Source organism: Trichomycterus rosablanca, chromosome 8 (assembly GCF_030014385.1).
Source record: "Trichomycterus rosablanca isolate fTriRos1 chromosome 8, fTriRos1.hap1, whole genome shotgun sequence".
Lineage (NCBI taxonomy): Eukaryota > Metazoa > Chordata > Actinopteri > Siluriformes > Trichomycteridae > Trichomycterus > Trichomycterus rosablanca.
This window is the reverse complement of record NC_085995.1, coordinates 31,126,996-31,143,708: the sequence shown is the minus strand read 5'-3', so window position 1 is coordinate 31,143,708 and position 16,713 is coordinate 31,126,996. Positions and strand designations below refer to the sequence as shown.

Below are 16,713 nucleotides of genomic sequence, written 5' to 3'. Positions count from 1 at the left end.
AGCCCCCTTCCACTCTCATTTCCCCAAGGGAAGTCCCTAAGCACCATTATAGCACCATATGACTCCATTAAGAGCTCAGATAGATTTATGTCCTATAATAGGCCCCCACACTGCAGTAGATTTATTTATTTTTTATTGATTAATTATATTCATCAATATAAACAATGTTTAAAAGGCATAAGAAATAATCTCACACAAACTAGAAAGATTGGAGAAAGATTGTGTGAATTGTATTTTTTTTAAAAAGAAAGAGGGGAAAACGTATAAATTTATACTTGCCGTTTGTGAATGGTGTAGTCCTCTGTCCAAACACCTTAAGATAGTACAATAAAATAAAATAAATTAAGGCTAAGTCATAAGTATTAAGGTGTTGTTCAGTATCACATAACTGCATGAAAACATATTTATGCATGCTATCAGGCCTGAGATGTTTCAAATAAATTGTAGCCTGTACATAGTCAGCTCACTTAATAAAAAGAGGTCATTACTGAATCTGAGTTGGATTAGTATTGTCTGATTTTCTGAATATAATACCATTTCAAATACTCTTATTCCTGGTTGCCACACAACACCAGATCTCACTTTTAATTAATCAAAATAAACAAATGAGCAAAAACCCTTTAATAATTAGTAGTATGTATTGTGTGTTAGGACTTGCTATTTCACAGCAATTAGCACAGCTACATCCTCTTTTGTCCAAACTTTATTACACTATTTATACTCTTGTTCAAATGCATTAACATTTTACATTTATGGCACATAGCAGGCACTTTTATCCAAAGCAACTTACAATTGTAGCCAAATACAGTGCAAGCTAAAATAAAAGTAATATAATGCAGTAATTAATACTTGTGGTCTGAATTTTTTATCTAGGCTATGTATCAGTGCTTTAGACGGAATCAAACTACTTGAACTAGAGCAAGGTAATGTTTACTATGGAAGCACTTCTGTAACTCTCTTTGGATCAGCTGAAAATGTAAGTGTAAATGGAAAGTAGGATGTACAGGACCCGACTTACCTTGGGGGTGGTGTTGCCCTTGGGTTCCCACAGGCCGCGGGTTTTAGACACGTCATTTGGCTTTGGTTCCTGTAAAGCACATACAGCACATCACAATGGGTACTAATGGCTGCAGGTATATGTGCAGAAATCATTTGGTTAAAAAAGACAGCAGTTTTACCTGGTCATAACAGAGGGGTGAAAGAGTAAAACAGCAAAGCAGGATAAAGCCAAAACAGAGCTACAGAGTACAAAAAAGCTTATTCAGAGAGCAATAAAAAGACTGGAAATAGAAAAGTGGAGATTGAAATGAGACAATTATACTTATTAGAGCACAACAGAACAAGACATTCTTCTAAAACAGGATTGTGCAAAGGTCAGTCTTGGGGCCAAATGCAGCCTACAGATTGTGTTATATAGGTGGCTGATTATTGAACACGTTATATACAGTAGGTGGCAAATTATGTAACAGGCCCACCTACTGTATTGACCGGCAGGGGGCGCAGATTACTATATCAAGCACACCTTCCACACCGTTAAGGGCTGATAAGAGGCATAAAGGCACAGAGGACTGACAGTGCAAGGTCCTTTAATTGACACTTAATTAAGTGCAGTCTCTGTACCTCATTGAGAATTAATTCGCTGCAGCTTGTCAGGGTCCTTTATTTACTGGTCTTGTTTTTTAGCATGTTGCTCTTATTCCCTGACATTTGTGTGCACTTATTTTGTTTTTGGGGCTGATACGCCTGGCTGAAGGTCTTATGCTTGAACCTGCCTGTCTTTTTTTCACTTGCTCCATAGCCTGTGCTATGAAATGTTTTCATGGTTCTTCTTCCCTCTCTCACTCTGCGTTTTATTTGTGATCTTTGTGAAAGATGACTCCCATGTGCGGTAACTGGATGACCACCTGTGTTTTTTTTTTGTGTGATCACCATGGCTGTTTATGGTTATGTCCCCTATGATGCCTCCCTTTTCTATCTGTCATGACGTGGAGTGTGGTGTTCGCTTACCTGTTCTATCCTTTTAGAGCTTTGGGCTATGGCTTATGTTTACCTTCTATTACAGCTGAAAACAGTGGGTTGGGTTGTGATGCTTTAGAAAACTGAACTAATAGGTACCTAACAGGTATTTGGAAGAATTAAAGTACTCACCGGTTTTCCAGCGGCAGACTTTCCGAGTGCAGGGGTCTTTACTTCTGGGATAGACTTTCCGAGTGCAGGGGTCTTTACTTCTGGGATAGACTTTCTGAGTGCTGGGGTCTTTACCTCTGGGATAGGCTTTCCGAGTGCTGCGGTCTTTACTTCTGGGATAGACTTTCCGAGTGTTGGGGTCTTTACTTCTGGGATAGGCTTTCCGAGTGCAGGGGTCTTTACTTCTGGGATAGACTTTCCGAGTGTTGGGGTCTTTACCTCTGGGATAGGCTTTCCGAGTGCAGGGGTCTTTACCTCTGGGATAGACTTTCCGAGTGTTGGGGTCTTTACCTCTGGGATAGGCTTTCCGAGTGCAGGGGTCTTTACCTCTGGGATAGGCTTCTCGACTGTTGGAGTCTTTACCTCTGTGGTCTTTTTCTCAGAAACCTTTGTATCTTGTTGCTTAGTTTCAGTCGGTTTTGTCTCAGTTGGTTTTGGGCTCCTAAGTTCGGGGATCTTTTTCTCTTGGGGCTTTGTTTCAGGAGTCTTAGTCTCTGGAGTCTTGGTCTTCCAGCTGCTGATGCGACCTGACACTCCAGTGTTCATTCCAGCTATTTCCTGAGCAGGATATGAAGTTTATTATAACCAGTAATTGATTGACCACATTTGGACCATATTTGTTAATGTGACATTTTATTTTATTATGCCTGCACCTTCACTGACTGTACCTTGTTGACGGTGGTGTCAGTGGTGCTGGTAGGTGGAGCTGCAGAGCTCTGTACGTTTCCCTTCTCCCACATGCTCTTAATGTTACGAACACCCTCCACCACTGGAAGGTCCTTAGGAGACTTAGGGGACTTAATATCCTTAGTCTGAAAAAAAAACTGGCTTTTTATTCTAAAACAAGGATTTACCTATCCCAATAAAATGTGCACTACCACTGTCAGAGCTATTCAGCCAATAAACAAATTAGATCTTAAACTTCCAATTGTCATCATTCTCCTTCTATCCAATTTTATGACTAAGATGGAAAATGATCCTTACTGAGCTTAAATTGATAATACAAGACAAATGTATGATACCAGCATTTGGTTTATATGTATACAAATTCTTTTACATATAAAGTCATGTGTCAACAGTGCATACAATCATACAGACAAGCTTTGTTGATGCGATAAGTCAGGTGAGACTGACCAGACTGGTTAACTACTCTTGATACAGCTACTACTGTAACACAAGTAACCTATCTTTATAGCCATAATATGTTTGTTTATTAGGATTTTAACGTCATGTTTTACACTTTTGGTTACATTCATGACAGGAACGATAGTTACTCATTACACAAGGTTCATTAGTTCACACAAGGTTATATTGAACACAGTCATGGACAATTTAGTGTCTCCAATTCACCTCACTTGCATGTCTTTGGACTGTGGGGGGAAACTGAAGCACCCGGAGGAAACCCACACGGACACGGGGAGAACATACAAACTCCACACAGAAAGGACCCGAACCCCCACCTGGAGATCGAACCAAGGACCTTCCTACTGTGAGGCGGTAGTGCTACCCACTTAGCCACCGTGCCGCCCTACAGCCACAATACAGAGGACTACATTTTATTTCACTCCTGTCAAAATCAGGAATCAGAGGCTACAGTGGCACAGTCTTACTAAAATTGGATGGTTATAGATTGAATAAATGTTGCTTGGTCTAATGAGTCTTGATTTCAACATGGAGATGATAGGGTCATGACTTGTTGCAAACAGTATGTGTCATTGGACAAAACCTGCCTTGTGTTGATGTTATGGCTTAGTTTGAGTGCCATGGCCTGTTTAAGTATTGCTGTCATGCAGTAATTCTTTGATAATGCAATGTGTCACAAAGCACAAGCATTTTAAAATGCTTCCATAAATATGACAGTAAGTTAAGTGTATTTCAGTGACCTCCACAGTCACTGGATCTAAAACAGCTGACCATTCTGCAGCAATTACTTTAAACAATCATGTCAATAATGAACTGAATATCAAAGGATTGTTAATATCTTGTGGACTCTATCCCACATTTAACTGAGGCAGTTCTGACAGCAAAATAGGTTCTGCCCAAGTTTAATATGTTATTGGTGCTTACCTGAACAGCGGAGGTATACTGCTCCAGCCTGTTGCCTATCTTACATACAAGTGGAGTGTGGGGTGCCTTTACCGTTCTAAAAAAAAGCCAGACAAAGGTTATTTTCTTTAGGGAACAACATTGGAACACGAATTTGTGTAACATAAATTTAATCAGGACTACAAGATGTGCAAAACATCCAGAAACCATAATTTTTATGTTGCAGTTATGTTTTTAAACTAAATTAACCAATAGCCAAAAGTTTGGTGAGGTTGTTTTCCACAAAATGGCTTTTCAATTATTTTTAGTGCATGATTAGTGCATATGAAGCAAAATTTTTACTTCTAACTTGTAACATTTAGATTCCTTCAAGTGTTTTTGTTAAAGGAATCTAAAGCCAAAATATAGAATTAATGTTCATAACTGAATGTTTTTTCCTATTAATTAGTGTTAAAATATGGAACTTACGTTTTTTGGGCTAACTTGTTTAGGAATTCAGCTTTCTCCCCAATCTGTACAAACCAATAAGAAATACAACATGCATATATGCAAGATATCTTCACACAGTACAAAGAATTGCATAAAATATCATTCACCAACTGACATAATGCAAAATTAAATAGCTTTGCAAATTTTTTTTTAGGTCATTTAAATTAGCTAATTTGCAGTTTTTGTAATTGCAAGCTTTTTACATTATACATTTTTCTGGTTTGTCATGCTTTATTAATCATTATTATTATGTAATTTATTTACTTTTATGTATTTACTTTACTATCCATTGCACATAATATTTAAAAAAATCAGGGAATCCAGAGAAATCTATACTTTCAATATCAGTATTTTCTTTTGTCCACTCAATAAAAATTAAAGAAAAAAAAAACGAATGACGGGCAAATAATTTTTCACTGCCTTGTAACCACTGACCTTTGCTGAAGCTCCTTTAGGAGACACACATTTGAATGGTGTCTTGGCGTCTTCAGTGGATTCTTCTTTTTGCCGTTTCTTCTCAGCTGCCTCGGTTCTTCTGCGCTCAATCTCTTCCTTCATCTTTTGCCTCTCTTGCTAAAATAATAATACACATATATACTGTACATGTGTGTGTGTGTGTGTGTGTATAGACACACCATACTATACTACACTATACTAAAGCTATACTATGCCTAATACCTACCTAATTTACGGCCACGAAAATCGCTTCACAAACCTAAATGAAATGAGCCTTTTCCTGTGTAATATGCAATTTGCTGTGAAATTCCAAATTTAAAATTGGTGTTAAGTGATTTAACGTTTTTTTATTCACATAGCCTCCAAGTGCCTCATGTTTACTGGTTCATTTGCACTACAAGGTGGTATTAGCAATCCTATGGCAAACAGCTAAAAACATGACTTTGGTAACTGAGTTTGAAAAACTCCCGACCAATTCTGTAGACGCAGATGGGATTTTTTGAGACAGAACATGAAGCCTCGCACCGTCACTGGATGTTCTAGGTTTACATTCAGCTATTAAGGTAGGCTGTGCTGTGTAATGTAGAATTAATGGAAGCTATCATTCAATTTATAAATGTTATTTAATGACTGCTGTGAAATGTGGCACTTTTCTTTAAAAATCCGTGGAATCTGTGATTTTTCAAAGACGAGGTCCGTGAAATTGAGCACACTTTTCCGTGAATTTAGATTCCATTCTATACTTTACCATACTATACTACAATACACCATAATATACTACACTTCACCATACTATACTATTTTATACTACACTACATTGTACTATAGCATACTGCACTATTCTATAGAGTATACTATAGAGTATCTACCTCTTCCTTGGCTTTCTTTTCAGCCAGCTCTTGTTTTTTCTGCCTCTCCTCTTCCTCCAGGATCTTCCTCCTCTCCTCTCTCTTCCTCTTCAGTTCCTCGAGCTCAGCCTCGGCCATCTGCTGTTTCTGCTTCATTTTCTCAATCTCTTCACCATCCGTCTCGTTCCTCCGACGCTTCAGCTCCACCAGCTTATGCTCAGCTTCTTGCTTTGCTGTGGGGTCTGGTTTTTTCACCTCAGGTGAACGCAGTGCCACACGGCTACACACACACACACGTGCACACAGTCAGCTCTTAAATTACTGGCAATCTAGGTAAGATGGGTAAGATATGTTATATACCACAGGTTATATAGACAGGTTGCCAGTCAATCACAGGGCACACACACACACACACACACACATTCACAACTAGGGCAATTTAGTATCTCCAATTAACATGACTGCAGTTCCTTGGACTGTGGAGGGAAAGCAGAGCACCCAAAGAAAACCTACACAGACACAGAAAGAACATGCAAACTCCGCACAGAAAGGACACAGGTCGCTCCACCTGGGAATCGACCCCAGGACCTTCTTGCTGCGAGGCAACAGTGCTACCCACGAGCCACCATGCAGTCCTCCTTATCAGAATTATTGTATAAGGAAAAAAAAGTAGGAACATTAGAAATCTAAAGATAAGAATATGTATAAGAGTATAACCTTTGGTCATTATGAGTCTAACTTAATGTATGCTGAAGATGATATATTTAATTTAATGCACAGGGATCTTACTGAGGCTAGAGAGCATTCATTTATATTTAAGTCCATTTATATTTAAGTATATATATTTAAGTTTTAATTTTTTTTTAAATAATTTTCTTTGATTTTCTTCCTACAGTTTGTGATATACCCAACTTCATGGACTCCCTTAACAGTGGAAGTGAAATGTATTTTTAGTCATTTCTGTATCTGTAATAATAAGATAATAAGATGTTTATACCCAAATAGCTTCTCATGTTTGAGTTTATCTGAAGTGTCTTCTTCATTCTGCTGCTTCAGAGGTTCCTTCTGTTTACATGCAAAAACAGTAAAGATAGAATTGGTCAGTTACACCTAAACACACATGGATCACACATGGTTATTGGCCAAGGAAGCTTAATGTAAAAATTTAGTGAGGCCATTTTGGCTTTTTAACATCTAGCTTAAACTTACTTTCACCAAAATCACTGACCATAACTTCAAGCAGAATAAATGCTGTTTGAAAACAGTTCTAATAATAATTGTTATAATGATAAAATACACACACACACACACACACACAATATATATATACAGTGTATCACAAAAGTGAGTACACCCCTCACATTTCTGCAGATATTTAAGTATATCTTTTCATGGGACAACACTGACAAAATGACACTTTGACACAATGAAAAGTAGTCTGTGTGCAGCTTATATAACAGTGTAAATTTATTCTTCCCTCAAAATAACTCAATATACAGCCATTAATGTCTAAACCACCAGCAACAAAAGTGAGTACACCCCTTAGTGAAAGTTCCTGAAGTGTCAATATTTTGTGTGGCCACCATTATTTCCCAGAACTGCCTTAACTCTCCTGGGCATGGAGTTTACCAGAGCTTCACAGGTTGCCACTGGAATGCTTTTCCACTCCTCCATGACGACATCACGGAGCTGGCGGATATTCGAGACTTTGTGCTCCTCCACCTTCCGCTTGAGGATGCCCCAAAGATGTTCTATTGGGTTTAGGTCTGGAGACATGCTTGGCCAGTCCATCACCTTTACCCTCAGCCTCTTCAATAAAGCAGTGGTCGTCTTAGAGGTGTGTTTGGGGTCATTATCATGCTGGAACACTGCCCTGCGACCCAGTTTCCGGAGGGAGGGGATCATGCTCTGCTTAGTATTTCACAGTACATATTGTAGTTCATGTGTCCCTCAATGAAATGTAACTCCCCAACACCTGCTGCACTCATGCAGCCCCAGACCATGGCATTCCCACCACCATGCTTGACTGTAGGCATGACACACTTATCTTTGTACTCCTCACCTGATTGCCGCCACACATGCTTGAGACCATCTGAACCAAACAAATTAATCTTGGTCTCATCAGACCATAGGACATGGTTCCAGTAATCCATGTCCTTTGTTGACATGTCTTCAGCAAACTGTTTGCGGGCTTTCTTGTGTAGAGACTTCAGAAGAGGCTTCCTTCTGGGGTGACAGCCATGCAGACCAATTTGATGTAGTGTGCGGCGTATGGTCTGAGCACTGACAGGCTGACCCCCCACCTTTTCAATCTCTGCAGCAATGCTGACAGCACTCCTGCGCCTATCTTTCAAAAACAGCAGTTGGATGTGACGCTGAGCACGTGCACTCTGCTTCTTTGGACGACCAACGCGAGGTCTGTTCTGAGTGGACCCTGCTCTTTTAAAACGCTGGATGATCTTGTCCACTGTGCTGCAGCTCAGTTTCAGGGTGTTGGCAATCTTCTTGTAGCCTTGGCCATCTTCATGTAGCGCAACAATTCGTCTTTTAAGATCCTCAGAGAGTTCTTTGCCATGAGGTGCCATGTTGGAACTTTCAGTGACCAGTATGAGAGAGTGTGAGAGCTGTACTACTAAATTGAACACACCTGCTCCCTATGCACACCTGAGACCTAGTAACACTAACAAATCACATGACATTTTGGAGGGAAAATTACAAGCAGTGCTCAATTTGGACATTTAGAAGTGTAGTCTCTTAGGGGTGTACTCAATTTTGTTGCCGGTGGTTTAGACATTAATGGCTGTATATTGAGTTATTTTGAGGGAAGAATAAATTTACACTGTTATATAAGCTGCACACAGACTACTTTTCATTGTGTCAAAGTGTCATTTTGTCAGTGTTGTCCCATGAAAAGATATACTTAAATATCTGCAGAAATGTGAGGGGTGTACTCACTTTTGTGATACACTGTATATATAATTGATGTTTAGTCTCCAGTGTAAAGGACACAGTTTTTACAGCAATAATCACCAATCCAGTCACCAACAATGATGATCAGGCTCTTCTAGATTGACTGGCAAATGTATATATGTATATAAAATTTGTATAAAATGACCTGCCCAATTATGTTCCTTAAGCACTTGTGCTCACCCTTACTTTGTCAGCTCAGTACGGACATTGATAATGGCTTCATTTAAAGAAAACGCCCTGTTTTATTACAGAAGCCAAACTGGATATGTGTATAAGGCCTTAACCTGTAATGTGTACAGTGGTAGATAATCAAGAACAAGTGCTTTGTGAAAATCATAAGAGACTAAGCAACAAAATGTATGATATGCAAAACTAGAACCCAAGTTGAGAATTAAATACCTCCTTCGGTTTAGCTTTGTCCTCTATTTTTGTTTTGGGTTTTTCTTCTACCTCCTTCTTCCATTTTTGTTTTGGCTCATCTTCCTTTTTCACTGGTGGTTTCTCTTCAATCTTCTGCGGTGTTACAAATTTTTCCTCAGCTTTTATAGGTGGCTTTTCTTCAACTTGGTTTTTTGGAAGTTCAATCTTTACCCTTATTTCCATATTTGACCTGTCTGGCTTTTCTTCAGGTTTCTTCTCTAGCATGTAAGATTTCTGTTCCTCTTGTTTCACTTTTTCTACTACTCTGTTTTCCAGTGGTGGTTTAAATGTATCTTCATTTACCTCCTCTTTATTCTTTTTCTCCACTAATGGCGCTTGATTTTTTTCATCTTCTTTCTCCACTGCAGGCTCAGGTATATGTTTCAGGACTTCTTTCACCTCTTGCTGTTTTACTGGAGGTTCCTCTTGAATTAGAGCAGCTGGTGTTTCTGATGGTGTCCCCTCTTCATTCCCAGCAGGCCTTTTGTCCTCCTCAGTTTTAACCTCAATTGTGGGTTCCTCATTGGCAACAACCTCAACCTTTTCCTTTTCTTGTACAGATTCAACCAGTATGTCATCCTTTGCTAGCAAACTTTCATCTTTATCCTGATTCTTTTCTAAATCCATAATTTCTATTTCTGTTTTTTCTGTATTTTCCTCAGCCACTTTGTTTGTTCTTACAGCTTGATCCTCAATCTCTTCCTATAAAATGTAACACATTTTTATTATTTATGCAACAGATTCATTCTCTAAGCAAAACACACAATTTAGTGTAAGCAGGGCAATACCTCATTTCTTAGGAGAGCTTGCTTATTTTCCTCGATTGACTCCTGTAAAAATGATGACATTCATTCGTAAAACTAATTTAAAGTGCATCCAGAATAACAACTCATTGCAAAAATGTTTGCCAGCCATTTGGTTTCACCTTGCACAAATTACTAATTAAGATGGTATGATTTTTATTCAAGCCATAATAATAGAATTCTGGATTGTTCTTATACTTATAACTTACAAACACTTTGCACTTCATGGAAAAATTGTGGCAATGTCTGGGCAACTTTGGACTTCAGGTCAGGGAAAGTCAGGGAAACCGGTGAATGTGTAGGTTGTAGAGGTTCCCTACCATATAAAAAGCTAGACAAATACTGTACACCGATCAGCCATAACATTAAAACCACCTCCTTGTTTCTACACTCACTGTCCATTTTATCAGCTCCACTTACAATATAGAAGCACTTTGTAGTTTTACAATTACTGACTGTTGTAATAGTTTGTTAGCCCCCTTTCATGCTGTTCTTTTATGGTCAGGACCCCCACAGGACCACTACAGAGTAGGTATTATTTGGGTGGTGGATCATTCTCAGCACTGCAGTGACACTGACATGGTGGTGGTGTGTTAGTGTGTGTTGTGCTGGTATGAGTGGATAAAACACAGCAGTGCTGATGAAGTATTTAAACACCTCACTGTCACTGCTGGACTGAAAATAGTCCACCAACCAAAAACATCCAGCCAACAGCGCCCCATGGGCAGCGTCCTGTGACCACTGATGAAGGTCTAGAAGATGACCAACTAAAACAGCAGCAATAGATGAGCGATCGTCTCTGACTTTACATCTACAAGGTGGACCAAGTAGGTAGGAGTGTAAACCATGTGCTGATAACCCTAGAAAAGTCTTCTTGTTCTTGGAAATGTTTTCTTATTTTTCTCTAAAAAAGAAAGGTTTCACACAGATTTTTACAGTGGAATGTAAATAATTATTAACTGTGTTTGTTTGATCCTAAATCTATTTTAATGGACAAAATTTATTTTAATGGCTTCCAAAATCCAAATGGTATACAAACTTTGTCTTGCAACTGTTAGTGCCTAAAAAATACCTATAAATTTAACCTTTATCCATCCAATAAATCCCTATAAGTAGGTACAGAGAGGACACATTTCCTGATTATTAATTGGTATGGGCCAGCAGCAAAGGCCTCTGGATAAATATGTACGGAGTTCACCCTGTGGGCCATCTGTGCTGGCTGAAAGATTGCAACAACATTTTGGTCCTAATATAGGAAATATAGTAAAAGGTTAAAAGATGTACCTCATCTTTGAGGTAGGATCTCCAGGATCTCTCTTCTATCTTCTCCTCCACGTTCTTCTCCAGACTTTCTTGTTTTGATTCTTCTGAAGCTGGCTCTGTCTCTAGTTCTTCCTTTACTGTGAAGGTCTCTTGCACTTCCACCTTTACGTCCTCAACTTTCTCTTCGTCTTTCTTTTCCTCCTCTCTCCAGGCATTACTCTCTAATGTGGAGACCTGGTTTTTGGTCGTCTCCTCCTCTGCATCAGTAAGACGGCTACTGTGGCCTGGCCTGTCTTCAGAGGTCTGAGTAACAGTAATCTCTCCATCAGTGATGGTTGGATCAAACTCCTTCTGTCTCTCCAAAGCCTCCTTCATCCTTCTCTGCCTGCGTTCCTCGCGCTTTGCTAGCCGATCTAGAAGAGCCTGATCATCATCGTTGGTGGCTGGATTGGTAATTATTGCTGTGTCCGTTACACTGGAGACAAAACATACATTCCTTATGAACATAGCTATGTTCAGAACCAGATGTAGTTAAATGTTATGTCTCCTTATGTCGCCTTTGGTCAGGGGCCAAACAGTGGCAACTTGATGGTGGTAGAGTTTAATGTCAGGGTTTTTTTATATGACCCTCGACTGTGTTCACTGTATTTGGTAACAAGCATAGATATTGCTGTTTTGAGAGTGTGTGGCCAAAGTGGCTAAATGAAGATACAAGAACAACACAAATTTGTTCCAAAATGTTCCTTTTGTGCAAAGCAGCTAAGACAAAAATGTGTACAAAACAGACAATTAACAAACAGTAAACAAAAAGACAAAAAAAATAATAAGGCAGTCAATATTTACATATACAGTGTTCGACAGATGAATCTAAGAAAAGCAACTTACAGAGGTGATTTGTATTTTTTCAGTACAAGTCTTAAGTCATATTGAACTTAATCAATGTTAGAAGGCAATACAGCTAAAGACAAGGTCTAACCCCATTCTGGAAAAATTAGGACATTTTGCTGAGTCGTTTTGAGGGCTGGTCCATTTTTGTCTTTATTTTAAATCTAATGCGGGCCACTACAGAAAGTCACTGAATGAAGTGCAGCAGTGGAGTAATGTGGTATTGCATTTTAAATCATTTGCAGGAGTTGGACCTCGAAAAACCTGACAAAAATGAGTTGCAGTGGTCCAGTTTTAAGATAGAGACCAAATACCTGTCCAAGCACCTGAGTGTCATCTTTGTTTTATAAGGTAATATAAGATCTGTAAATAATCTGTCATGAGCATAAGTGAGGCCAGACACCCATAATGATAAGGCCGGACATGTAGATGGTGTGTCGACTCATCCAAAACCTGCTGAATAAATCTGAAGTCAAGCGTCTGTGCAGGCAGGTCAAGTTCTTCCACAACCAACATACAAAGCATTTCTTCATGAACCCTGCTTAGTGCACTGTCATTAAGAGACAGGGAGGGCATAAACCCTTTCCATGTATGGAAACACAATATGTTTTAAAATGTGGCAAAATTGACCTCCTCAACCAAACTGGCAACACATATCAGCGCTGTTCTTTTAAAGTCTGTGTGACCCTACCATTCAGTGTTGTTGAGTTCTGAGTTAGTGTTGCTCTTCTCTTCATTCTCCATGTTGCGCAGTCTTTCCCGCCGGGCTCGCCTCCTTTGTTCTCGAGCGGCCTCTTCATCATCGTCAGGATTTTGGTAGTTCATCCTACACAAAAAGCAAGATATAAATACTTGAAATGAGTCAAGAAAGAATATAAATTCATAAAGTTAATAAAGGATTAATGTGGTTAACGGCTAACGGCACCATGCGACTAGAAAAAATAAACAGATATTTAAAACTTTTCATCTCTGGAAAAAATTATTATTACACCAGATAGATAAGGATGTGTGTTTTTCACCAATTATGTTATGATGTCTGACCACTGGAGATAAGGATTTTAAACAAACCATTTAGTCCTACTTTCACCTGTGAATAGCTCTTGGTTCAGTTTGCCTTGGCATGCCATTGATGAAAATGCAGAGAGAGTGTTTGAAATTGCCCACTGACAGCAGATGGGGGTTATTTTTCTTTTCTTCTCTGGACATTTTCTTGCCAATGACTTACAGATGTTTTTGATGGTGAAAAGATACAAAACATAGACAACAACCATAATTATTTTTATTAATAAAAAGGGCATTGCCCTATCCTTAATTTAATTGCCAAACAGGAAACTGAATCTAAAGAGACTGATTTTACATCTGCATTTTTCAATATGTCTTAAGTATTTTTGCATTTCATATTGTGCATTTAAGTTTTGTGGCCTATTTTGGAAACAAATGTCACAAAGTGGATTAAATCTTAACTAATTTTCATTAACCACATTATTTTGGACAGGTTCATGTGTTGTCAATAACGTAGTCATTTGGTTTTTCAAATGTTACTTACTTTTTGTGGTTTAAAGATAGTAGCAATAGTAATAAAACAATACAGCAAATTATACATGCCTAATGTAGAACTAGGTTTCTTACAACTCACCCAACAAATGTTTTTAATGTTGTTTTTTGGTGTTATTTTTCCTTGAAAAGAATATAGGAGACAGAATATTATACTTCTGAAAGGAGGGTGGGTGTGGTTTGCAGTACCTCTGCCATCAGCAACTTGTACACACTCCAGAGACAGAAACACATTCCCTCTAATACACACAGCATCAGAATATCTGTCATACTCAATTGTACACAACTGCTTGCCAAGCCTTATAAGGACAGCTGGACTGTCAGATTCATAAGAAGAGTGAGACCAGAATGAGCAAGGGAGCCCCGTTAGGCTGCATTTAATCTGAGCAAATTATCTCAAACTGTAAACATTCTGATTCATCCCACAAACCTTAACAGTTTTGGTTTTCGGTTTGTTTTAATTTGTGGCTGCACAATGTCTGAGGTTAGGACAAACATGCAACTATTGTCTGTTTTCAATTACAAAACAATATTACACTAATTTGTCCTTTGCTAATTTCCACTGACATACCAGACAAGATAAAAAAAATATACACCTACCAAGCAACACCGATACACGACATCCTAAAACGCATTTGTTTACAGCAATGCAAAGCCCTCTGCTTAACAGTCCCCCCACCACTACATTATTTTATATAAACTGTCAGCACCTTCCCTATTATCACCAATTCTGGGATATTTAATATTTTAATACAACTGCTGTCATATTTTGCGTACAGTTAAATTTTGCTAGTGCAAGATCATGAGCACGTTACCAGAACACAGAGAGGAAGATTTACAGATGCTACATGCTTTATAAGGAAAACAGAAGCAAGCTGACAGGCCGCTGTTTGGTTTGGAGAAATGCAGACCTTTCTGTCTTGCCATGAAAGTCCAGCAGGGAGACAGACTGAGACAGAGCCTTTGACTCATTAAGATTCTAAATATGGAGTACTCATTTGCATGTGTGCACGTAATTTGTAAATAAGAGCACTTTGGCAACAAACAAGGTGGATCTGCTTTTAAAAATAGCATGATTTTAAATAGAGTGTTAAATTTGGTTAATAATCTGCTATGTTCAGGGTGCTAAAAACTGTGTTAGGACACATGGCATTGTGGACACCATTAAGTACCAAAAGATTAATAATGAATTTCTGTCTGCCACCGCCAGTTAGCCAAAACAGGGTCAAAATCCACACAGACCATATATACTGACACAAGTCTATGCTATAGCCATCTTTTATAATCAAGTAGGGTGGAGAGTCAGTAAAAAGAGACCAAAGGAGTATCTGTAGAAACTGAGAGTGTGCTATTAGATATCTTAGTTTGAGTTCTTTCATCTTTACCTAATAAAATATCAAAACACGTGTTCATTTAACCACTCATGATTGGGCACGGGAAACATGGCAGAGTATCCATTAATCAATTTTCACTGTATAAATTCTATATTAAAAGATTAAGGCTAAAAAATAAAAATATATATTTCCCAAATTGTAAACAACTGAGCTATACTCATTCACACCTAAAATAATTTAGATCAAGCAGCCCACCTTCTGCGTGTTTTAAAAAGCAGGACTGAATCAAAATGCCTGGGGAACACTATGTGGACATTGGAAGTACATACAACAGTGAACCCAAATTCCTGGACCCTTGTATTGCATGACACCTATAATGTTAAAATATTCTTTATCACAGCAGAGCAGTATGCTGGCACATATTGAGAGTGGGTGCTGCACAGCAATAGTTTCCAGGTTCATAGATTTTAAATAGGTTTTCGTAGACTTTAAATAGCCCCTAGGTGTGAGTACGTGAGTGAATGTACTTTATAATGGATTGGGGTGTGTAAGGGATTTGCTCCTGTCTTGTGTCCAGCACGTAGCAAAAACCTGACCAAGCAGTAAGTGAAAATAATTTAAAAAAAGAAAATATCACACCATCCTATCACATCACCCAGTATTTAAGGAGACCAAGCACTGTGGGTAAATGTATCTGCATATGCACAACGTAAGTGAGATTCACAGTATGTCAGTGCGGGTGTGTATTTTACTTCTCTGCCTCTTTCTGCATCTCCTCTCGCTTTTGCCTCCGAAGCTCTCTGCGGCGTTCAAAGTCCTCTTCCATTAGGTCTCACTTCAAAAATAATTGAGTCCTCACTGTGGGACAAAATATATATCACACAGGTTAAAGAAGTAGTCACAACAGGACTGTGTCTTTATGCTGTTTGTGTGTGTGTGTGACAATCATTTTGTCCAGTCCATACAGAGACCAGTGGTTGTCAGGATAAATGTGTATTGTGCATTAATGCATTATTGACCATGTTATTTTTGCCTTATCACCAACCCCTTTAGTAAATTTATCAGGGATGTACAGATGCACACTTTACTGTGCATGAAAGACTTGGCATACTTCATTCTTTCTATAATTTGGGGAAAAACACTAAGGTGTACGGACCATGTCACAGACTTCCTAGTTAGAATCACAGTCGCAGAATATTTCCACATGAGACGGGGCTGAAGACACATTCTAATTTATACATTTGTGATTTATTACAGGTTCCAGGCACCTCTCTACTCTTTCCTTCTTTTTTCACCATAACTGTAGGTGACACTGTTTACAGTCAAGTGAGATTTAAAGCCTGTTCTGCAAAACACTACATGTTTTTTGCCCTGATTTTCGCTCACCGACTGGTCGGCACTAGATTTGCCGGCTCGGGAGCAACTCCGTGTTCGCTCGGCGATCAAAACTCGGCTCTC

The 16,713-nt window shown here is 38.8% G+C and overlaps 1 protein-coding gene across 1 annotated transcript; it reads right to left on the bottom strand.

Annotated features, from left to right (window-relative positions):
• Positions 1-199: 199 nt before the first annotated feature.
• Positions 200-16,081, bottom strand: cald1b (caldesmon 1b). The gene is made up of 15 exons (XM_062999657.1): positions 16,008-16,081; positions 13,059-13,193; positions 11,504-11,957; positions 10,205-10,246; positions 9,831-10,118; positions 9,396-9,719; positions 7,024-7,091; positions 6,048-6,306; positions 5,158-5,295; positions 4,702-4,745; positions 4,255-4,330; positions 2,856-2,999; positions 2,149-2,745; positions 1,019-1,087; positions 200-313 (listed from the first exon to the last, which is right to left on the bottom strand). Exons 1-15 carry the CDS (start codon positions 16,079-16,081, stop codon positions 200-202), a joined length of 2,826 nt encoding a protein of 941 aa, XP_062855727.1.
• Between the last annotated feature and the right edge of the window lie 632 nt (positions 16,082-16,713).

Excerpts from the sequence above, each read along its gene's own strand:
- cald1b (XM_062999657.1), bottom strand. The coding sequence starts at position 16,081 with ATGGAAGAGGACTTTGAACGCCGCAGAGAGCTTCGGAGGCAAAAGCGA. Across the intron at positions 11,958-13,058 it reads GAACTCAACAACACTGAATG|TGTAACGGACACAGCAATAA; the intron begins GTAGGGTCACAC and ends TTTTGTCTCCAG. Across the intron at positions 1,088-2,148 it reads AGTCTGCCGCTGGAAAACCG|GAACCAAAGCCAAATGACGT; the intron begins GTGAGTACTTTA and ends TGTGCTTTACAG.